Source organism: Pan paniscus, chromosome 3 (genome assembly GCF_029289425.2).
Source record: "Pan paniscus chromosome 3, NHGRI_mPanPan1-v2.0_pri, whole genome shotgun sequence".
Lineage (NCBI taxonomy): Eukaryota > Metazoa > Chordata > Mammalia > Primates > Hominidae > Pan > Pan paniscus.
In genome coordinates this window covers 79,744,322-79,769,780 of record NC_073252.2, presented here as the reverse complement: position 1 = coordinate 79,769,780, position 25,459 = coordinate 79,744,322, and the positions used below count along the sequence as shown (strand labels likewise).

General features: G+C 37.6%; 1 protein-coding gene, 1 non-coding gene and 1 pseudogene across 2 annotated transcripts in view; all 3 read right to left on the bottom strand.

The window, feature by feature from the left end:
* The window catches only part of TXK (TXK tyrosine kinase), a 70,518-nt gene that overhangs the window by 31,714 nt on the left and 13,345 nt on the right, over positions 1-25,459 (bottom strand). The window contains exons 2-7 of the mRNA XM_055111568.2: positions 18,614-18,668; positions 17,472-17,574; positions 16,572-16,777; positions 14,803-14,868; positions 9,177-9,231; positions 52-131 (exon numbers count right to left, since the gene is read on the bottom strand). Of these exons, the coding sequence (XP_054967543.1) occupies positions 52-131; positions 9,177-9,231; positions 14,803-14,868; positions 16,572-16,777; positions 17,472-17,574; positions 18,614-18,668 (565 nt within the window). The remainder of the gene's footprint in view (positions 1-51; positions 132-9,176; positions 9,232-14,802; positions 14,869-16,571; positions 16,778-17,471; positions 17,575-18,613; positions 18,669-25,459) is intronic.
* LOC112439792 (U6 spliceosomal RNA) lies at positions 10,354-10,461 on the bottom strand. Its single transcript, XR_003028012.1, has one exon. It is a non-coding gene; the product is annotated as a U6 spliceosomal RNA (small nuclear RNA).
* LOC112439689 (U6 spliceosomal RNA) lies at positions 13,614-13,671 on the bottom strand (annotated as a pseudogene).

The window sequence follows — 25,459 nt, the reverse complement described above, 5'->3', positions numbered from 1 at the left end:
GAGACTGTCCCAGGGATTATTTCTATAGTAACCAAAATCACAAGTGCTTACCTTCTAGCTCCCATAAATACGGAAATTGTGTAGGATCCTAAATGTCTTGAATCTCTGACAATAAATGCACCTTCTTTAGACTGCAAAAAAAAAATCATTTATTGAATAAGTCTATTCCTTCTTAGAAAGACAAACCTACAACTCAGGGATGAAAATCAAAGCTATATTGACTTACCATAAATAAGTGACCTGCTATATTATTAATATGAAGAATTAGATTGTCTTTACAAGTACACAAAATCTTATCTCCCTTATAGATTTAGAAGTCACACCTATAAAATAAATTGTAATTGGGACATGCATTTATAATGTACTTTAGAATACTGTTACTGATTTTTCTAAGAAAAATTCTCTATTTGAAAACCTTGTACCCTACTGCTTATTTTTGTTATATTGACCAGGATAATAGATTAAAAATCACTGTAGAATAGGAAGAACACTAAGACAGACTGACCGGATTGTACTTTGGAAGAAGAGCAACAAGGTGACAGGGAGGAACACAGCTGGGCAAGCAGGGAGTGGGGAAGGACACCAGAGTTCACGGGAAGTAGAAAGAAAGAACAGATATGGGGGAGTCTGAAAAGAAAAGCAAAAGGAACCATATTAGTTGCAGTAGGGGAATGGGAAGATAAAAAGAAGTGGTAAAAGGGAGAACATGATAATAAATCTGAAGTTATGTTATAAATTAGATTCCTATTAACATTCTTTGGGAGATGCCAATAAAGCTGTAAATTGCTTTCAAAGAATCTTGAATGTTGCATTGTTTAGATTCGTTTGTTTGATATTGTAAAATGATTTAGCTTTACTGAGTGTGCTTATGCTCATGAAGAGGGAAAATACATCTCAGAATCTTGTCAAACCCATAGAAGCTTACACTTATAAAGTGCTGGCATTATTTACATTGTGCTTGAGAATTGCAGAACCCAAATAGCATGGTCTGACCCTCAAGGTAAACGTACTACATTAAGTAGAGTCTTCTCCTTCTCATTCCAGATATTCACCCAGATATAAGCCTTATTCCCTGGTCAAATTGTTTTAACCAAAGAATCTCCTGCAGCCATTCGAAATAATAAAATCTAGCTTTCACTATATTCCTACGATGTACAAGGGTACTGTTACATACCACAGAGGACACAAGATGTAAAAGACAAAGATGAAAAAGTAAAGTTGAATGTATTGTGTATATGTATATAATACACACAAACAAGTATATATAATATGCATATAAAGTTGCATATGTAGTGATAGCTTTATAGAAACAAAGTAGAAAGGGTACAAGCAAGATTTCCTGACTACAAAGCAATAAAACCAGAAATTAATAGCAAACTGAAAACTAAAAAAGCTCCTATCACCTATAGATTTTTAAATTTTCTTTCTCTTTCTTTCTTTTTTTTTTTTTGAGATGGAGTCTCGCTTCATCACCCAGGCTAGAGTGCAATGGCATGATCTCAGCTCACTGCAACCTCCACCTCCCAGGTTCAAGCCGTTCTCCTTTTCTCCTGCCTCAGCCTCCCCAGTAGCTGGAATTACAGGCACATGCCACCATGCCCGGCTAATTTTTGTATTTTTTGTAGAGACAAGGTTTCACCGTGTTGGCCATGCTGGTCTCGAAATCCTGACCTCAAGTGATCTGCCCACCTCAGCCTCCCAAAATGCTGGGATTACAGGCGTGAGCCACCATGGCCGGCCTTTTAAATTCTCTTTCATATAGCTCAAAGAAATTCAAATAAAAGCGAAAAATATCTAGAAAGTAATAAGGAAACATCACATATTAGCACCTCTGCTATGCAGTTCAAGCAGTACTCAGAAAAATAAATTTATAGTCTTATTACTTATATCTACAAGCAATAGCAATAAAAATAAGCATATTCAACTCAAGAAATTAGGATTAAAAACTATAAAATAAGCCCAAGTCAAGTAGAAGAAATAAATTAATAAAGACAAAACAGAAAATAATAAATTATTAAAGTAAGAATATAATATGACTAGTAAATTCAAAATCTGGTTGCTTAGGGAAAAATAATAGATAAACTGCTAATTAACCTAATCACTAAATAATGGTGAAAATCAATCAAAAATAATAAGTCACAAGGAGAAAATTATCAAGGATCCAGTAAAAATTAAGGAATTTACTTGATTCTATACAATAAATTTGGAAACTCGAATGAAATGGATAATAAACTAGTAAGACATAAAATTTATCAAAATTGAATGCAGAAGAGTTAGGAATCTTAATGGACCTGTTGAGTAGAAAAATTGATTGGGTTTTTAAAAAGCTACCACTTTTTTTTTTTTTTTGAGATGGAGTCCCACTCTGTCGCCAGGCTGGAGTGCAGTGGCGCCATCTCGGCTCACTGCAAGCTCCACCTCCAGGATTCAAGCAATTCTCTTGCCTCAGCCTCCTGAGTAAATTCAAACTCCTGAGGAACTGGGACTACAGGCGCCTGCCACCATGCCCAGCTAATTTTTGTATTTTTAGTAGAGGCGGGGTTTCATCATGTTGGCCAGGATGGTCTCGATCTCTTGACCTTGAGATCTGCCCGCCTCAGCCTACCAAAGTGCTGGGATTATAGGCGTGAGCCACTGCACCCAGCCAAAAGCTACCACATTTTTTTTTTTTTTTTTGAGACGGGGTCTCGCACTGTCGCCCGGGCTGGAGTGCAGTGGCGCCATCTCGGCTCACTGCAAGCTCTGCCTCCTGGGTTCACACCATTTTCCTGCTTCAGCCTCCCAAGTAGCTGGGACTACAGGCGCCCGTCACCACGCCCAGCTAATTTTTGGTATTTTTAGTAGAGACGGGGTTTCACCGTGTTAGCCAGGATGGTCTCGATCTCCTCACCTTGTGATCCGCCCGCCTCGGCCTCCCAAAGTGCTGGGATTACAGGCATGAGCCACCACGCCCGGCCAAAAGCTCCCACATTTAAACAGTACTATAGTCACACATTACAATGTACTGAACCTTAAAGAAAAAAATGGTATAGAGATGAAACTATGCCACAGCACATGACATGAAAAGAAGAAAAACTTTTCAGTTTGTATGTAAAAAATGAGCTTAATATCAATAATCAACAGCACAGCCAGAACTGTGCACAAAAGAGAAAACCACTGACCAGTCTTATCAATGTAAAAATTCTAAATAAAATGTTAAGAAATAAATCCCATGGCACAAATGAATGATATACCATGACCAAGAAGAATTGCATGATGAATGTAAGAATAATTCAGTATTTGGGATTTTATTAATATAATTTATCATATTATTAGGTTTGTGCAAAAGTAATTGTGGTTTTTTCCATTAAAACCACAGTTACTTTTGCACCAACACATATAGCAGCTCTAAGGAGAAAAACCACATGAACATCCCTAGAGATGTTGAAAAGCCATTTGACAAATTTCAACTTCTAGTATCAATTTTTAAAAATTCTCAATAAAATAGGAATGCGTGTGTACTTCCTTAACACAATAGCACTTACTCACTTTAGTCTCAAATCCAGCATCGTGCTATATGTGGAAATCATTCCAAATAAAATCTGAAAAAGGGCCGGACGCAGTGGCTCATGCCTGTAATCCCAGCACTTTGGGAGACCGAGGCAGGCAGATCACTTGAGGCCAGGAGTTCGAGACCAACCTGGCCAACGTAGCAAAACTCTGCCTCTACTGAAAATGCCTGTAATCCCAGCTTCTTGGGTGACTGAGGCACGAGAATTGCTTGAACCCGGGAGGCAGAGGCTGCAGTGAGCTGAGATTGCACCACTGCCCTCCAGTTTGGGCAACAGAGCAAGACTGTCAAAAAACAAACATACAAACAAAAAAAAAATGGGAAAAAAGAAATAATGCCCACTACTATCATCACTGGCATTTCATACTGTTCTGGAGACACTAGCCAATTCAACTTAGTGAGACGCAAAAATTAAAAGTACTATATTAAAATTATAAAAGAGGAGCTGAAATCATCACTGTTGGCTGCTGATTGTATACTGGAAACCCAAGAGAATCAACTGAAAACCTACTACGTAAAACATGAGAATTCACCAAAATTATCAGTTACAAAATTAATTCACAGAAATAAAAAGCTTCATAAGTAAAAACAAGATACACTCATTTATGACACCAACACAAAAGATGAAATACTTTAAGATAAACTTAAAAATAAATGTGCAAAAGTTGTACAAAGAAAACTCTAAAATGCTCCTGAAGAATACAAAAATGTTTGCTTTTCTCATTAGGTGTTTAATATACCTATGGTTATTTTTCCAAGAGGCATGAATTTAATTTTAATTTTTTTCTATATGAATATCAATATATGGGTTCTAGAACAAATGGATCCCCAAACCTCATTGATTTGTAATGCCCGAAAATTTTTTCCCAAATTAATCTGTACATTTAATGCAACCAACCAACAGGAAGATTTTTAAAAATGAGACAAGGTGATTCTGAAGCTTATATGGACAAAAAATATATATTAATACATTCAGAATATTTCTGAAAAAGAATAATGAGGGAGGCTAGCCACACTAGAGACAGCCTCTGTACTTAAAACAGTGTAGTAGTCCTCTATGAGGACTGATCAGTAAAACCAAGCAGAAAGCCCAGATATAGTCCAAAATAGGGATTTTGTTTATTAAGACAGTGGTATCTCAAATCAGTGCAGAAAGGTGGATGTTTGGTAACCATCCAGAAAACAATAAAGTCAGATCCATATCTCACTCCTTACATCAGGAAAAATTACAAATGGATCAAAGATAAAAATGCATAAAATAAAACCACTAAAGCGGTCAAGAAACATGAGAATTTTAATAGTCTTCAGGCCAAAAGTCCATAAGACAATAGAAAAACTGCAGGAAATAACGCCACATGTCACAAAGGGCTGATTTCCTTAATATAGCTTCATAGGTCCTACAAATTCTGAGAAAAACATCAAAAACCCAATAGAAAACTATGCAAAGGATATGAACAAAGAGTTCACAGAAAAGGAAATACAGACATATAAAATTTAGCATATAAAAAATGCTTAGCATTCCCAGAATACAGGAAATGCAAATTAAATCCACACTGAGATGAGGTGTCAGAGAGCAAAGATCCAGATGTTTTCTATAAAGTGCTATCTGAAAAGGTTATGGGAAAACAGACTCGCTTACATTTCTGGTAGGCATATAAATTGATACAACTCCTACTGAGGACATTTCAATACCTGTTAAAATTAGAAATGTATATTTCATTTGACCCAGAATTTGCACCTTTGAGGATTTATCCTACAAACCCATATAAATGGGAAAAGATATGTGTATAGGTTATGGATGGTAGCATTGTTTCAACAGCAAAAGAAATGTATACTATTTAATTTTCATAATGAAGAATTGGTTTTAAAAATTGTGATATACTCAAACTAAGGAACACTATGCAGGTATAAAATGAAGGAGGACATGTTTTGTGTACTGATGTGGAAAGATTCTAAATATATATCCTTATGTAAAAAATATATAAAAAAATGTATATAGTATGCTATCGTTTGTGTAAAAGTAACAACACAAGAAAATATATTTGAACTTACTTGTGTATGTATTAAATATCTTGGAAAGGACACAAAATAAACTAATAGTAGTTTTTCTGTGGTTAGGGAAATTGGTGGCTTGCAGACAAGATGGAAGAAAACTTTCCAAAATCTTTCGATTTTGAACCTCATGAACATACTCACTATTGAAATATGAAATAAATAAAAATTATAGGATATTGCCATGAATTGTTTGTGCAATAAATTTGAAAATAAATTTAAAATAGGCAATTCTCTAGGTAAATATAAATTATCAAACATTTCAAAAAGAAAAGGAAATTCAATCAGTAGTCACGTATCTACCTGTTTGCAAAAGCAGCATATCTGGACTGTTACAAGACAGTTATAGTAGCTAACCAACCAATATAAACTATTCCAGAGATTGGAAAGAGAGACAAAGCCCCATCCCTTAACTCATTTTATGATGTTAATGTAACCTTTATACTAAAACCAAAGAGAACAGAAAATTATAAGCCAGGGTCCCTTTTGAACACAACAGGATAAATGCTGAATAAAATATAAGGAAACCCAAACCAGAATATGTATTTTAAATGCCTTATGACAAGTAGGATTTAATCCAGGTGTATTTTTAAAATAAAAATTAGAAAATATATAAATTAGAAAAATATTTTTAAGATACATAGAAAAAATAGGTATATTTTAAATATCCCATGCTTTATATACACATACACACTCATTTCTGATAAAGACCCAGATGTGGAAAGCAAATCCTTAATACATTTAAAAGAGGATAGAAATCCATTAACTACTTCAAGAAGAAGAAACATTTCTTATACTAAGAAAAAATAAAAGCGCAGATAATAAAGGAAAATTTGAGAAATGTGACCACATTAACCTTTTTAAATTCTATGCAAGAAAACAATATAAAGTTTTCCTAAAAGCCAGAAACCAGAAGAATATATTTACAACATATAACTGACAGAAAAGATCGGTATTCAAAATATTACTTTTTTTATTTTTTATTTTTTTAATTTATTTTTTTGAGATGGAGTCTCGCTCTGTCACCCAAGCTGGAGTGCAGTGGCATGATCTTGGCTCACTGCAATCTCCACCTCCCAGGTTCAAGCGATTCTCCTGCCTCAGCCTCCTGAGTAGCTGGGATTAGAGGCGCCAGCCACCATGCCTGGCTAATTTTTGTATTTTCAGGAGAGACGGGGTTTCATCATGTTGGCCAGTCTGGTCTCAAACTCCTGACCTCAAGTGATCCACCCGCCTCGGCCTCCCAAAGTGCTGGGATTACAGGCTTAAGCCACCACCCCCAGCTGTATTTTTTAAATATAGACTTACAAGTTTAAAAGGCAAGCACTATAGAAAAATGGACAAAAAATATTGACAGGCATGTCACTGAAGAGTAAGCTCAACTGGCCTACAGACACTTCAAAAGTAACTCAGTTGCACTGGTAATCAAGAAAATGTTTGAGAAGGTATACAATTTCTCACCCAATTAATTGAAAAAAAAAACTGTGAAACTACTTGCCACCTGCTGGCAAGAATGTTGGAAACCAGTTTATCTCATTCACCACAAGAGCGTAAATTAGTATAACCGTTTTGAATCATGTTTTGAAAATATCTAATAATGTTAAATCTGCACATACCCTGTGACCACATAATTCCATCTCGCCCTTGTGTACAAGATGACATTTATAAGAAAATTCACTGCAGCACTGTTTGTAACAGTAACAAATCAGAAACATTTTGAATGTTTATCCACATTGAATACAATTTTATATAGTCATATGAAATATGCTAATACACAGTTAAAGGAATGTATTTGATCTATAGTATATGTACCCATAACGGTACTTTGAAAACATAATGTTTAACTAAAAAATCAACATACATATGATCTCCTTTTTGTCAAATGGTAAAATAAATAAAATAATGTTATAGGTTGTTTATGTGCCTGCATATATGATCAAAATACAAACACATGGACAAAACAGGAACATACCCTTCTACTGCGATTGCCTCTAGGGAATGAGAGAGGACCAAAAAGATGAAGGGGGTGGGCTTCAACTGTATCTGTAATGTTTTATTTATTTTTAAAATGTCATGGCCAAATTTTAATATTTGCCATATCTGGGTTGCGGGCCTGTGCGTATAATTCCCTGTTCAAGTCTCTGAAAAGAGATGAGACCCTTGCCTTGTCTGGCTTCTTGTCAGATGCAGAAGCTCTTATACTGAATCTGCACAGCCCAGTGATTTGGGCCATATTACCTGTGAACAGTGTGATAACTGTGGACCCCCTCTGGGACTTTCCTTCTCTCGTTCTGCCCACCTGTCATAAAATTTTTTTTCTCCGTGTTGGACCTATTAATGTCACCTTACAAAAGGCCATTTGCTGTGACCATACCAGGAAAATAGCATATTTTCTGCCACACTCAGTTTCCTCCAAGCAAGTGAGGCCTGTCCAACCTCCATCCGTGGTCACCTGAGGATGGGCCTGTGTCCCTCATTCTCTGCCTATAGCCCCTGCTATGAAGTAGGTCTTCATTGTACCCTGAGCCATTACTGGCATTGAGTTTTGAGTTACAGAACTGATTATTTCTCATTCGCATTTCTAGATTTCCTCAATATCCAACAGCAGAGCAAAATGACACACATACTCTTACCTAGTTTCTAGTTCTGACTCTACTTTTACCCACGGTTAATGTTTACTGACAGTTGGAAATTTAAACTATAGGCAGCTTTGTGTTGGTTTGACCTAAATGAGCAGTTTTGATCTCAGTTTCATATTTTGGCTATTCTACTCTTTCCTTTGTTTCCAAAGAACAAAGAAACTGCAGCAGCATGTATTTTTCTTTGTTTGTGTTTTTAATGAGTCTAACCTAAGTTCCTGAGGATCAAGTTTATACTTGACTGCCTTTGATGAAAAGGTTATAATGAGCAACTCAAATACAGGACTCCAGACTGGGCGTGGTGGCTCACACCTGTAATCTCAGCACTTTGGGAGGCCAAGCCGGGCTGATCACTTGAGCTCAGTAGTTCAAGACCAGTTGGGCAGCATGGCAAAACCCTGTCTCTATAAAAAATACAAAGAAACTAGCCAGGCATGGTGGCACGCCTGTAGTCCCAGCTACTCAGAGGGCTGAGGTGGGAGGATAGCTTTAAGCCCAGGAGGTCAAGACTTCAGTCAGCTGTGATCGAGCCACTGCACTTCAGCCTGGGTGACAGAGCGAGAGCATGTCTCAAAAAATATATATATATTATATATAATATTATATGTTATATATATTTTATATATATATAGAGAGAGAGAGAGAGAGAGAGTCCATTGGCAGAATGCACCTTGGAGTGAATGCAGGAGTCTGCATATGTTCGAGCTGAAATCCTTTCAGGAGAAACGTATTTCTGAAATTATAATGAAAGTTGATGGAAAACATGATCTAATACAAACATATCTGATTTACAACTTTACATAAAATATATAGTTGGGATGTAATGATATTTTAGAACTAGAAAAGACAAGAAATAATATACTTTTTTAGTTGGTTAAAGTCTTTATAAGTACTTCTCAGAAATTTTGAAAATGTCCACAAATACATTGAATTACCTCTTGTCTCAATAGATGTTCTGCCTGATTTCTGGTAATGTTTCTATGGTACCACCTGTAAAAGCAATAAAAATGATTTTTAAATTTTATATTCAATTTTTTTAAGAAAAAAAGTGCTTCATTTTCTTCATTTTTAAGAACTTACTTCAGAACTGAGCTTAGAAAGTTGAGTGTTTTTTTAAATTCAGATAAACAATAATATACTATTGTGGGTTAATTAAGTTTAAAATAATTTTATTTTCAAGTCAATATCTAGTTTATTCTATCATATCTCAATTCAGCTTCCAATATACGCTTAGTATATCATTATGAATGATTTAACTTCTTATAAATTTCCATGAAAGGTATGTGATAAATCATCTTGAACAAACACTGAGTTTTGGCAGACAAACTAAAAAAATACTCATTTCTGTCTTTCCTCTCAGAAACTTCCTATTTACATGTTTTTATAGGTGCTTTGTTACCCCTTCCAAAAATTAAAGCCCATTCTTACTTTTCTGACACTCCTAAGTATATTACGTCATAGTATAGTCAGTAGTTAGTAGATGTTCTCACTTACAAGTGGGAGATAACAGGGGGAACACATAGCCATAGAGATGGAAATAATGGACACTGGGAACTCCCAAAGCAGGGAGGATGGAAGTGGGGGTGAGAGTTGAAAAATGACTTATTGGATAAAATGTTCACTATTTGGGTGATGGGTACACCAGAAACCCAATACCCACCATTACACAATATACTGTTGATAAAAAAAAACTTGCATGTGTACCCTCTAGATCTAAAATAAAATTTTTAAAAAATCAAAAAACAGAATACATGGAACAACCAATACATGAACTTGCCTCTAACACCCTCTCCCACCTCATCTCTCTCCTGAGTCTCCCCTCACTCACTAAGCTTCAGTCTCATTGGAATTATTTCCTTCCTCAGATTCACCAACCCCTTTTCTGCCCCCAGTCATGCTGTTTTTCTCTGCATGAAACATGTAGTTAAATGACTTTAGAATATCAGAAGTACACACAGTAAACATAATTAATACTGTAAGCTAAACATACAGTTTGATATGATAATACCTAGTCAGTAAGCAAATGTTGTACAGGAAGGAGAAAGAAAAAATGGTAGAACAAAAGAGAGAGAAAGGAAAACTGAAAGGCTTTCATTTCAAAACAAGACTTTAAAAAAATTTTAATGCTTCATGAATTTGTGCGTCATCCTTGCACAGGGAACATGCTAATCTTCTCTGTATTGTTCCAATTTTTAGTATATGTGCTGCCGAAGCAAGCACTCAAAAACAAGATTTTTAAGAAGGTTTTAAACTTAATCTAATATTGCCAGATAGAAGTATGTGACAAATTCAAGATCTTTTAAAATAATTCGGAATTCTATCAGGCAGGAAAGAGATAGAACGAATGGAACTTAAAGGAGGCAAGAGCACAGTATTTCAGAATTTCATCTATTTAAATCAGATTATAAAAGTTAGAAGGGTTTTTTTTTTTAATATGTAAGTAAAACTGTAACTCTTGGACAACTCTTAGACCTAGACAACATTGATTACAACTAAGACCAAATGATGTGTATGAAGGAGTTAGGGACAGGAATCCTATCGACATTTTTTTTTTAATCCAGCACGTCCAGCTATGGGTGAGTAGAAACATCCTGTATGTTATGTGAACACCTCTGGTCTCATGTCCCAATCTTAGACTTCTATAAGTAAACAGTATTGTGTTCTTGAATTTTTGATCTAGAAACCCCATTAGATCTGAGAATGTAAATCTGCTTCTCTTAGTAAATGACTTTCTAACTGTGAGAAGATTAAGGATTCCGTGTACAGATAATGAGATAAATGAAACTCATGCTTCTGTAAAGTTCAGGAATAATCAATATGTTTGGTATTTAAAATATCTATTATTTTAAGAGAATCTGGCATATTAGATATTTGCCTCTGATTTAAAAGGCATAATTAATTTTAAACTTGTTATCTGAAGTTGAAGATAATTTGACTTGTTTTTAAAATGATATTTGCACAGTTAAAAGAACTTGATTTCCCACATTTATAAGTTTAGTTTATTAGATTTCCAGGATCATTTAAAGACTTGCATAGGGCTTATTACAATTGTAAATTTGCCCTGTCAGGCACGTGAAGTACTTTGGAAGAAAACTGAATTTATTCAGTTTATTAATGCAAATTAAAAGTTTCCAAAAATTTAATTAACTGAGCTTATAAATAGGACTGATTGTTTAAGGATATCTAGTATGTTGAGTTTGAATTAAGCTGATTGTTCTTACTTCTTTAGATTTATATATAGTATACCAAATTTTATAAGTTGAATTTGAGGACTTTCTGAAAACTAGGTTTTTACATTGTAATGTTGATAATTCGGATATTCATTTAAAGTAGTCATAAATCTTTCTATGCACAAAGGTTCCTCTGAAATATCAGAACTCCACATTGACACAGCATTCCTTCCACCATACCCCACCCTCCCCCCAACACACACTACCTGCTACCACCTTTAGACCTCAAGTCACTTCCTCAGAGTCAACCCAACATCCCCCATCTGAATTACATCCCCTGCCCTGTTTTCTTCCACAGCGTCCAATACTGTTCCTTCAAAACACTACAGTTTATTTTATTTTTTTCTTCAACTTTTATTTTAAGTTCCGGGGTACATGTGCAGGATATTCAGGTTTGTTACATAGGTAGATGTGTGCCACAGTGGTTTGCTGCACAGATCAGCTCATCACCTAGGATTAAGCCCAGCACCCATTAGCTCTTCTTCCTGATGCTCTCCCTCCCCTTGCCGCCCTCGCCCCACCCCCCGCCCCAGGCTCCAGTGTGTCATAACACTACGATTTAAAATTGTACATTTATGGGCTGGGCGCGGTGGCTCACGCCTGTAATCCCAGCACTTTGGGAGGTAGAGGCGGGCGGATCACGGGGTTAGGAGATTGAGACCATCCTGGCTAACACCGTGAAACTCTGTCTCTACTTAAAAAAAAAAAAAAACCGGGCGTGGTAGCGGGCGCCTGTAGTCCCAGCTACTCAGGAGGCTGAGGCAGGAGAATGGCGTGAACCCAGGAGGCGGAGCTTGCAGTGAGCCGAGATCACGACACTGCACTCCAGCCTGGGTGACAAAGCGAGACTCTGTCTCAAAAATAAATAAATAAATAAATAAATAAAATTGTACATTTATTTGTGGACTTAGGGTTGTTTAATGTCTGTTTTTCCCCAAGAACTGTAAGTTCCATAACTCTGTATATTTCAGGTTGTTATATCTGGTACATCGTAAGTGTACAATAAATACAGATGGAACAAATAAGGTGATTTGAGGACTGAAGTAACGAAGGAGTGTTGAATGCCTGTAAATACCAGGCAAGGTAGCCCAAACTGTAAATGTTTTTCCTGTTAGTTTCATAGTTCATGAAATAATAATAATCACTAGAATGTATTGAACATTTATTATGTAACAGATAGAATAGATATTATTTTCTCTGCTTTTCAGATCATTCAGAAGTTTAGAGACATTAGGTAACTCTGCCCAGAACCAAAGCACTAGTCAGTGCTGATGCCAGGATTTGGACCCAGGTTGTTCCCATTTCTATACACATGCTCTAGTACTTCAACCTAGGGCAGTAACTTTTGTACGGTCATTAGAACAGTGCTTGGCACATAGTGATCAATAAATTTCAGTGATCAATAATGATAGCTATTTTATCTACATATTAATAAAGCTGTTTTTAAAAACAGCAATAAAATGAAAAATGAGTTTTCTCATAATTGGAGTCATTTTAAAAAGGATTATTTAAAAAAAAACACATATATAAATCAAGGCCCAAGGAAATGAGGTAGCAGTTGTAACCCCAGAGTAGTTTAATTCAGATGATCCAACATCCACAGTATAAACAGGCTGTTATAGCCAGAGCCTAGGCCTTGTCTAAACAGGGTAATCAATGAGCAAATTAATGAATAATGAAAGGGTGGAAAGTAGCATTCCTAGGTAGTGAGTGTCCATTCACTAACCACCAGGCACTGTGTTAGCTACTTTCACAAATGTCTCCTTTAATCGCTTGTAAAATCCAAATTATATGAAAAAAAGTCTCATTTTTCTAATTTTTCTGAGCAAGAGATTTTCATATAATATCTGTAAATACATACAAAATCTCTGACCTGGCTTTGCAAGAGGCCTGTTTTTGTTGGTCAGCTTCAGCTCAGGATAGCAGTGAGACCTCATGAGGACATGCTCTTGAATAGATAGCTGTGGAACTGCTTTTTTTTTTTCTGTCCTTTTTTTATAGAGATAGGGTCTCACTATGTTGCCCAGGACGGTCTTGAACTCCTGAGCTCAAGCAATTCTCCCACCTCAGTCTCCCAAAGTGCTAGGGTTACAGGCATGAACCACCATGCCTGGCCTCTTTTGTTTTCAATTTTTAAAAATTGCCATGCTAATCTTCTCTGTATCATTCCAATTTTAGTATGTGCTCTGCCGAAGTGAGCACTTTGGAACTGTTTTCTAAGGAAGGTGGGTTCAGTCACCTGAGAACTTTGATTTACTGGAGATTAGAATCTCGGGAAGGGCTAAATGGCTCCAATAGAGACAGGAGGCCAAGTGAAGGTGGGAAAAGAGAGAAGAGATCCTATGATGGAGCTGAGGAGAGTGACTGGAGAGAGAACAGAAATAGCTACTGGAGAAATCTCATAGAGTAATGTAGATGAGTCATGTGTCCTGAAGTCATCTCCTTCTCTCCTCCAATAAAGTCTACATTATCCACCAAAGCTTTTGAATTCGAATTTGTTTTAGGAGAGATGTACTGAGTTAGGCCTCCAGGTGGGCTTTATTAGTAGCAAGACCAACCAAGGAGTTTCTCTCATTCAATTGTATTTGCTGCCTGGTTCTCAGAGAAGCACTTGTCTTAATGCCTCAATGCATATTACCTACTGCCACCTGGTGGAAGCATATGCTAATTTTAAGATAAGTGCCCAAGTGGGATGAAGGTAGGGGGAGATGCTCAAACTGAAAATCTAAATTTATAAAAAACATATGACTAGTCTTAGTTCTGCCGTTCTCTACCTGTAATCTATCAATCTTCTCATCTGCAAAATGAGGGGCTAAAAAAGTGATTGCTAAGATTTCCTCCATCTTCCAAATCTGTAATTGTAACAAAAATAGATTTCAGGCGGAACTCTAGTGAACATGCCAAACAGTTCTTCCAAACTACAGCATTAGCCTAGTTCTTATCGTCAGCTATTTCTAAAACATATAAAAACATAAGCCAAAATACAGTAATTTATCTATATGGTTAAGTTTACCACTCACTGAAAATTTAATGTCATTTTTTAAAGTAAATTTTCCAGTTAAGATATATAGTAAAATAAGTGCCAGATGAGTGTTTGGGTTCAGTCTGTCACTGTTAAAACAGAAAAAGTGGCTATACAAAACAGAACAAAAATAAGTTTAAGGAAAAGAAGTTTCTGAATCAACCATGATAAGGATCAAACGTCTCTTTATTATTAACGCTGTCAAATGCGTTACTTTTTTTTCCTTCTACAGACCCAAAACAGTATCTATACTTACAAGCTGCCAAAATGTCCCTGATTTTCATAGGTTATATTTTGGAGAAGACTTACTCATATATTTCTAAATTAGTTATTTTGTTTTCAGTCACATAGTTGCTTGGGATTAAGCCTTCATTCCTACAACAAAAGAAAAAGCAAAAATCAAAATGCTTGGCATGTTTGTGGCATTATCATGGCAACAATCCTTTTAAAACCTCAAGGATGTAGGGGGGAAATCAAATTCATTTTACTGATTAAATTGTTAAAAGGAGAAAAAAAAGTTTTTTTATTTCTAACTCAACAAAAATCTCTGTACAAGGAATGTATTAAGACGCCAACTTGTAATGTGAGTAGTTTAAGAGGTTTTATGACCCCACAATCTTTTCAGAGAGAAAAGGGGGCACTTAAATGATCATCTGATATCATAGTGACTATGTTAAAAACACAGCAATTACAAAGACATTGACTTCATTCTTTTCAATTGCTGAGGAGTATTCCATAGCATAGGTATTCTAGTTTAGCTACTTCGCTAGTAGAAGCAACGCTGTAAAGAAATCCTTGAACACGCCTTCTTGTACAGAAGAATATTTCTCAAAGACAGATAGCAAAGAAGGGAATTGCTAAGTCACGGGATATGTGCATCTTTCAGGATATGCAACAAATTGTCCTCAAAGGAGGATATACCAACTTGCACACCTATCAGCATGGTAGAAGTTTCACTTTTCCTATACCTTAACCAACATTTGAAATTACAAAAAGATCTCCAAGACATATTATTGAGAAATAAAAGTAAGTTGCAGAATCATGCAGAAAGTATGATAAGATTTAGGTAAATGAATTCTACAAACAATACCATATATTTTGATATGTGCATGTAAGTGTACTTAAAATAATCTGAAAATGGATAATAGTATTTACTTTTGGGGAGACACTTGGGTTTGGAGGTAGTGGCAAAGCAGAATTTTGACATTAATGTTTGCATATTATATTTTTTTAAAAACTCTATTCACTTACTGTGAAATAAAAAATTCAATTTTTAAGTCTGAGGCATGCCAATAGTATACCCGCAGGTGTGGCTAATTACACAGTCCTGAACCTACTAACGCCTCTTTTTCCACTGAAAAGTCTCCATCACATGTTGAGAACTGTTAAGAGAGCCACATCATTGAGAAAATGTAGTTGGAGAGGTATGTAATTTACATGCTTATAATACTTAGATACTTAAAATCTCCAAATCTTGGCAAATATCAGAAATCAATGCCAGCCTTCTCTCTCAGGAAGTCCAGATATTCCTCAGAATTCTTCTCAACTCAGGACTCCAGTCAGGCATTAACCATCTGTTGCAATTGGCACAATGAAACCTATCTGCATCCCAGGGTCTTTTTTCTTTCTAATCTAATTCAGCAGCGACTGCAATGTTTGCTTTCAAAACTAGTCATTCTAGAAACATAAAAGTGAATAAAATACTATTTCTGTACTTACCTTAGAGCTTAACAGGAAAAAACTGACAAATTCCCAAATGAAAGCACAAATTAGAATAAGAACCTACATTGTCAGAATTATTATTTCCATTGTACAAATAAAGAAACAAAAACTCAGAGACGGTAAGTGACTTGCCCGGGGACACACAATAGTAAGCGGCAGCATCAGGATGTGAAGCCAGGTGTATCTGGTTCTGAGACTCTGCCTGAAATCACTGTTCTCTCATTCTCTCACACATCCTGGGGGAGAGGGGACAGATTCCATTTCATGCAGAGGGAAGAGTTATAAGCCTGAGTCACTAAGTAGTCTTCTTTGTGTTGGAAGAATTGGATACTGACTAAGTCATGTAAGTGTCTTACCCCAAACGGTCTCTTGCCTTCCACCAGTGAGGATTGTATTTCTCCAGTATCAGGTATTCTTCTGCTCTCCTTAAGGCTAAATTACAGGGTTCTCTGGGCAGAAAATCATAAAGTGCCTTGACTTGGATCTTCTCTTCAGCAACCTCAGAGGGTGGGAGGGGAGGCAGTGGCTTTCGTTTTGACGGCTGCACACGGCCCGTGTTGGACTGTGAAAACCAATAAGTGAGTTGTTTTACTATCATTTTAATAATTTGTACTAAAAAATATAGGGACAAAGCATATTTGCCTTCTGCCTCACTTTTCTTATCCAGCTACACCAAGGCAGAAGCCAGGATGAGATAAATGTAGAAAAGGACTAACTATAAAACTCCTTTAGGATCCAGCAATACACTCATCATTTTGTACACTTTTGAGATCACAAGTTCTCTTGACAGCACTTTACTGGATTTCTTTTCATATCAAAATTTTCAAAAGATGATGTACTCCTCTTCAATAGTTTTACCTTGTTTTAAGGATTTTTTTTCTCCTTAAAAGAAGAAAAATGGCCTTTTTCTTTTTATGTGGTGGCAGTTTGTGCTTGGGTTTACCATACTTCCTAAGAATGCTGTTTCTCACTGAAGTGAAAATTAATCTCAGCCTCAAAATGACAGAAGCCAGAATATGTTTTTTCCCACTCATTGCCCATTTTCAAGTTCTGCCTTTAAATATAAGTAGCCTATTTTAACTGGTCTTTTCTTTTTACTTTTACTTTCTTCTAGAACATTCCTTCACAAATTACTGAGCACTTATTTTATGCCAAGCAGGATACTAGATTCTGGGCAACAAACAGCACCTCATGAATGAAGACTCTAAAAAGACAACCTTCTCCATTCCCCTCTTGCCTGTCAAAATGATACTTACTTGCTTCTTATTTGACAATTGGCTGAGCCACGGCCTGCGATGCTGGGTGTATTTTTCTGGAAGCTCTTCATCTGTGCTCAGGCTTATCTGTGTTCTCACTTGTCTGACATTGAAAAGCAATCATGTTACAAATAATTATTTGTACAAAAGGTATCTATACATCCACTAGATTTTCACAGAAATAGTAGAAAAATCCAGGTCTCTTTCCAACTCCATTTTCATTTAGAAGGCTTCCTAACTCCATCTCCCTGGGCAAATTACTGGTTTTAAGAACTTAAGTTTCCTTCTCCAGGAACTAGAGGTGCTAAGAGCATAGAGTTGTTATAAAATAAAATTGAGAAAACATGTCACATTCCCAGTAGAGTCTGGTGCATCTTCAGGGCATAAAATTATAATCATTGTAATGAAAACTTACTCCATATCTGGCTCAGTGTTTGTCACTTTATATGCATTACCTCATTTGATGGTATCTTTTTGTTATAAATAGACATGGTATAGTGATTAGGAACATGAGTTTGAATCCCAGCTCCACCATTTCATAGTGTGGCCTTGGGTAAGCAATGTAACCTCTCTAATCTTCAATTTCCTCATCTGTAAAATGGGGATCGTAAAAAAAAAAAAGTAGGTGGTTTTGAGAACTGTATGGGTTAATAAACGTAAATCTTTTAGCATAGTATCTGATATACAGGAAGCTCCTGTTAAATGTTAGCTTTTTCTGTTAACATGCTGCCTTGGATTTAATTCTTACAGAGTCATTTACTGCCACCAAAGTATAAGATACACCGATAGTTTTGGGGAGATAGATAACTAAGATAGGATTCTTGCCCTTAAAGGGAAAAAATACGTATTGGAGTGCAGACCTATAAACAACATACATGAAATAAAAATTAAGTGGAGAACAATGCCGCACATGGTGGGAATGCAATGGAATGAACAACGAAATCTAAAGGATCAGGAAAGGATCCCAGATGACCTGACATTTGACCTAGACCTGTAAACAAATAGGCATTCAACAGGGAGAAAATGGGAGAAGGTTCCCAGGTAGAGAGAACAGCGGGTGCAAAGAGACATGGTGACTCCACAGGTAATAAAGAAACGGAATTAATTAATTTTCAAGAAATTGCCCTCGGAAGTAGACTTACCGCTTCTGCACTGAACAGCAACAGCAACAACAGAAAACCGACTGGATGGTGTTATCTGAAAAGCAGATCATTTCTCAGCTGTTAGAAAGCCATGAGTACGTGATATTGAGGGAGTCTCTAAGGGAAGGGTGAGGCGAATTATTATAAAGCGTATGAAAGTCTCGATCGTGCCTTCCTTCACTAGTGGAAGACAAATAACTGTCACTAAAGCAAAAAATAAGTTTCTGGCACCTTGGCCAGTGTGGTTTCCCTTCTCAGGCTCTTCTCCTCTGGCCTGGTTTTTGCATTTCCTCAGTCTGTGAGTGATAAATGACCAGTGTATTCTCTTTTACCTTTGTCGGGGCTAATGTTCGCTAACAAATGTACAAGAGAATAGGATTCCAGAAGTGATGCTCTCCTAGGAAATCTGTTAGCAGGCATTTTGAATTAGATCTGTCATATTTTTTTAAATTGAAATGTTTAAAACATAGGCTCTTTTTAAAAATTCCATCAACATTTCAGTGGGATTTTTATTCTTTTACTTATTTATTGTAATTAAAAATTGTTCTAAACCTTAGCTGCATGTTAGAATTATCTGAGGAGCTTTAAAAAAAATATTCTGGTGTACAGGTCATACCCTGCATACCCCAGACCAAAAAAATTAGACTGTCTGGGGAGGAATCTAGGTATTGGTATTTCTTTCTTTCTTTTTTTAAATTTTACTTTAAGTTCTGGGATACATGTGCAGAACAAGCAGGTTTGTTACATAGATATATATGTGCCATGGTAGTTTGCTGCACCTATCAAACCATCATCTAGATTTTAAGCCCCGCATGCATTAGGTATTTGTCCTAATGCTCTCCCTCCCCTTGCCCTCCACCCCACAACAGGCCCTGGTGTGTGATGTTCCCCTCTCTGTGTCCATATATTCTCATTGTTCAACTCCCACTTATGAGTGAGAATATGCAGTGTTGGGCTTTCTGTTCCTGTGTTAGTTTGCTGAGAATGATGGCTTCCGGCTTCATCCATGTCCCTGCAAAGGACATGAACTCATTCGTTTTTATGACTGCATAGTATTCCATAAAACATGGGCTCTTACTATGGAATAAGTTTAAAGATAAACTGAATATTTGAAGAAAGAACTAGCTAGTAAGTCTAGGTTATGCCTAGACTTTCATTGTCAAGCTTCATCTTTATTGAAGTGAGATGATTTTCCTTTTTAAAGACCATAAATAAGCCAAGGGTGGTGGCTCATGCCGCTAATCCCAGCACCTTGGGAGGCCGAAGCAGGCAGATCGCTTGAGCCCAGGAGTTCGAGATCAGCCTGGGCAACATGGCAGAACCCCATGTCTACCCCAAAAAACTTTTTTAAAAAATTAGCCAGGCATGGTGGTACATGCCTGTAGTCTTCAATACTCAGGAGGCTGAGGTGGGAGGATCCCTTGAGCCTGGGAGATGGAGGCTGCAGTGAGCTGAGATTGCACCACTGCACTCCAGCCCTGGTGACAGAGTGAGACTCTGTCAAAAAAAAAACATAAATAAATTTTGAATTTCAAAAGGATATTTTGTTTTCATAGAACCTACATTTCCCCATCAGCTCATACTCATATTGACATCCGAAAATATTCTGGAGGCAGCAGAGTACCTTAGAGGTGAGCATTCACTTTGAGGGGAGACAGACCTGGGGTTTAGCCCTAGTCACCTGGCTGACTACATCTTGGATAAGTCCCTTTACTTCTCTAAGTCTTAATTTTCCTAACTGTAAAACTCAGGTAAATAGTATGTACTCCCTTTGAGAAGCCCTATAAATGTCTAACTTTGTGACTTTGAGTAAACTAGTAAATGTTCTGTGCTTCAGTTTCCTCGTCTGTAAAATGGGAATAATAGGATGCCTAACACGTAAGCCAATGGTGAGGACTAATTGAATCGATTCATGTAAAACTCCTAGACCAATACCAGGTATACAGTAAGAGGGTAATCAAGAAGGCTGATTATAATAGGATCGTGGTGAAGAATCAATCAGATAACATCTTTTAAAGTCCCTGGATCATAAAGGTAAGTATTATCAGTCAGGATCCCAACAAGAATCAGAAGGCACACTCAAACTGGGATATGTTGAGAAGGATTTATTTATAAAAGGAAGTATAGAGATGTAGGCAGAGTGTAGTAAAACTACAAGGATAGTGCAGGAATCCAGAGCTGAGCCATCACCACACCTAACCAAGTGAGGAGGGAAGGGAAGGTTACCAGAACCTAGAAGGAGAGGGTATCTGTGGCCCAGGCCACCTGGAAAAGAGCATGTATCATCCATCCAAGGACACAGACTGCCCAAGGAGACTTCACAGCAAGAAAATCAGGAGGATAAATATCCTTACTCCACTGTCCTCCCTCCCTCCTTGCTGGGCTCTCCATTGGCCTAATCCAGCAGGAAGCCAGATGGTTGTATGTAAATCACACAGGAGCAAAGAGCAGGCTGGTGAAAGGCAGAGAGTGGACCAGCAGGGAGAGAGGCAGACAGGAAACATCCAGCACAGTCCACCCCTCAGCACCCATTTTTTGTTTCTTTTTTTTCAGACAGAGTCTCACTGCGTCGGCCAGGCTGGAGTGCAGTGGTGCTATCTTGGTTCACTGCAACCTCCTCTACCTCCCAGGTTCAAGTGATTCTCCTGCCTCAGCCTCCTGAGTAGCTGGGATTACAGGCATGTGCCACCACACCCAGCTAATTTTTTGTAGTTTTTAGTAGAGATGGGATTTCACCATGTTGGCCAGCCTAGTCTCGGACTCCTGACCTCAAGTGATCCGCCCAACCTGGCCTCCCAAAGTGCTGGGATTACAGCTATGAGTCACCACGCTCGGCCCATCCTAAAGTGGAAATCATATATGCCCTCTTCCATTATCCATTCCATTTCCCCTTTGCCACTGCCAACACCTTGGCTGGAGGAGGTGCCCAAATATCCATTCCTGTAGGATTTGGGTTTTTGTTTAGTCTTGTCTTTGTAGGGTTGCTACAGTTTTCCATTGACCAGGACTATTAAGAATATTAAGAAATAAAACTAATGCATTCCCTAATGTTTAAACAAAGTCCTCTTTGCTGTAATTGTGAAGCACCAACCCAATTTTCCTCTGTTAATCAGGATAATCACCCCAGCTACATTGACCCCCTTCAGGGCCTATAAATTCAGTAGTACAAGGAATCCCATAGTGGCCACAGGGCAGTTCAACTTTCAATATTCCCTAATAAAAGGATTCTTCTCTTGGCAATGGAATCTCCAAACCTACAAAAACCAAAGTCTCAGGGAAAGGAAACAACAATATTCCAGTGCATTATTAGATGAAATGGTGAGAGAGGCTGCTCCAATCTCCACTGCTTTGTTTCCAGACTCATGTATCCTGGCTATGGAAAAATAAAAGCATATTTGCTGATGGTTTAAGACTTTATTGTATCCTACAGGACCCTACCTGAACTTTGCAAGATGGTGTCTTCCAGATGTGATAGTAATTGAGCCTTTAAAAGGCCATTCTTCTGTTTTATCAAGTCAGCTGCTTTGGAGTTATGGGACACATGGTAAGGTATTCGGGGACCATTGAACAAGCACCAGTGAGACTAAGAAAAAGCTAACTCCCTCCACAACATGGGTCATCTTGTCAATCTCTGGTTATATCTTCCTATTCTGTCCCTGTTCTAAGAAATTCAACCACATCCCTTTCCCCAAGATCTCCTTGTCACCAATCTCCCAATTTTGTTCCTTCCAAATTGGCAGACCAATTTGTTTTTACCATTGCCCATGAATCGACGTAGATCAGTGTCTCAGACTATCTCTTTTCCTAATGAAGTGAATAAACTTATGTGTTTCCTGAAGTTCTGGGAGGACTTTATTTCAACACTATCTATCAGGCTACCTCTGAATGAGGCTATAGTACAATGGCTATTTCCTGTTGGTACACATTTATGATGCAGATCTTCCTGTAAATCAAGCCAGAGATTTTCTCCCATAAGCTGTTGGAAAACTACCCAAGAGGCCACTGGTGTGAATTGAAGTAGAAGCAGAAAGAGTAGGTACAATGTGAATAGATGCTGCATGCTTATGAAGCTTTCTTGAAGCTTCTGGATCTGCTAGGGCCCATTTTCATATATGCCACTTCTGTATTAGGATAGAAAACTAGTACGCATGACTGATTTCACAGTCCATTGAATCAGATAACACCCAGCTCATGATAAGCAGCTTGGATCACTTAACTATTTGATGATCCGTGATTAAGCATTCAGTCTTTACCAGTAGAAAGTCAGGAGCTGTTTTTGAGATGGAAAATATTCCTAGGGGTTTGTGCTGCAATTCTCTTATTGGGGTTTTCCTGAAATGCCATAAAGCCAGCATCTTGCCCTCTCTTTGCCCTTTATCCCAAGCAGTACCAATGACAATTTGATTAATTGATAACTGAGTTATTTCTCCAGCAGAGAGTATCTCTGGACCTCTAAATATATGACCAAATAAATCCCATACCCAACTCTGAATCTGCTTCCTAGAGCTACTTCTGATACAAGAGAAAACTTGACATACTTAGATTAACTTTGAAAGGGTTATTTATAAAGGGACTAATTACAAAGAAGTGAAAACCACGAAAGATATACAGGAACCCAGGTCCAGCAGTACTGGAACTGTCACCATCCCTAGGTTCACAAGGACCAGGAGTGAGAGAGAGTAAAATAGAGCAGAGATCGCTTTGAGGAGATGAATGATCTGCTGTTTAGGGACACAACAACCTCATTACAACTTCATTCCAGGGTTCCCAACAGGTATAATCCAACCAGAATCCAGAGGGCTTAGGAGGACATTGAACTAACCCTTACAGATTTTTGTTTCCAAGATAAAGTTTAGGATGGAGAGGAATGAATACTAAAAGGTGGGGAACACTGAGCCATTTTGCAGGCTGGCTGCAAAATTTAATCCCTACACATTATCAATACATATTAGTTCCTTTCCTATCAAAGAAGTTGATCTTCTAAACCTACATTCATACATCAGTTACTTACCTTTCTCTGATTTGGACGTCACCATTGCTCAGTTGTTGAGCCATGGACAGACTGATGGTCCAGTGGGAAACCTCTCTTCTCTACCATGGACATACAGTTCAAGTCCAAGCCCAGGCAAGGACTCACCTTTGCACCCACTGCTGTTTCATTGCTCCCCCCGATTTCTCTCTTCCTTTCTCTCTTCCTTTTCTTCCATTTCTCTCTTCCTTTTCCTGCACCCAGAAATCACTCATTTTCCATGGTCCACCCAAAGACTTACTTCTGGAGACAAAAATAAAATAAATTACTAATTCCCAAGAATCTACACTACATCATGTTCTTTGGTGTTTGGATTTCAGCTGCTTCTGACTGCCATTTTCATCTGCTGTGTCTGCTGGGATGAGGAACCTGCCAAAAAATCACTCTTCAAAGAGAGGGCACATTAGCACTTAAGGACTCTGTTGACTTTGGCAGGAATGGGTCTCATTTATATTTTAACCAATTTATTCCAGTGCTGTTTTAGAGCCCCAAATAGATCTGTATCTATTCAGGCCACAGGATGCAAAACCAAATGTAGGTTACATAAATGAATGAAGTAGGTCAGAATAGAGTGTAGACTGTGGCAAAATGTTGTGCCCAAGCCCACTTGGAGGTATTCAAATTCAAAATTTTAAAAATACTCCCTCCTTCTCCTATATCACCATTTTTTCCCCCTCTACTGGATCATCAGCATATATATACACACACACACACACACACGTACACAAATATATGTATACGTACACATACATACGTATATACATATGTATATACGTATATATGCATATGTATGTATATATGTATATACATATATGTGTATATATACATACACACATATATATGTATATATGTACATATATATGCAGTTACTTCAGCTATTAAAATACATATATACGTATACACATATATACGTATATACGTATGTATATATAAAATACATATATACGTATATATATGCAGTTACTTCAGCTGTTAAAACAAACTACGCGTGATCTTATTTCCTTCATTGATTTGCTCTCTATTTATTGTAAAATCTAGAAATAAGTCTCTTTTTTTTTTTTTGGTTGAGACCAAGTCTCGCTCTGTCGCCGAGACTGGAGTGCATTGGTGCCATCTTGGCTCACTGCAATCTCCGGCTCCCAGGTTCGAGCAATTCTCCTGCCTCAGCCTCCAGAGTACCTGGGATTACAGACACCTGTCACCATGCCCGGCTAATTTTTGTATTTTTAGTAGAGATGGGGTTTCACCATTTTGGCTAGGCTGGTCTCAAACTCCTGATCTCAAGTGATCTGCCCACCTAGGCCTCCCAAAGTCCTGGGATTAAAGGCATGAGCCAGTCCTCCGGCCCTAGAAATAAGGCTCGTTACTTGCTGTCTCCAACTGCTCTCCTTCCATTACAGTCAGGCTGTCATCTCTACCACTTCTAGAAAAAAAAACAAAACTGCTCTTGTTAAGGTCACCAGTGACCCATGCACCACTAAATCCAACGGTCAACTCTAAGTCCTCATCTTACTGAACCTCTCTCTTGGCAGCATTGGTACCATATCCCTTGGCTTTGCTCCTTGTCAGTCTCCTTTGCTGCTTTGTTCTCTACCTCCCTGACCTCTGAATAATGCTAGATTTCCCGCAAAGCTTTTGATTTCTTCTTTTCTTTGTCTTATTCACTCTTTTGATTATCCCATTCCCTCCTGCAGCCTAAAAACTATCTATCAGCTGATGACATCAAAATACACACATCTAGCCCAGTTCTAATTAACTCCAGACTCACCTACCCAAATGCATTCTCAAATTCTCCACTTGGATGTCTAGTAGATACT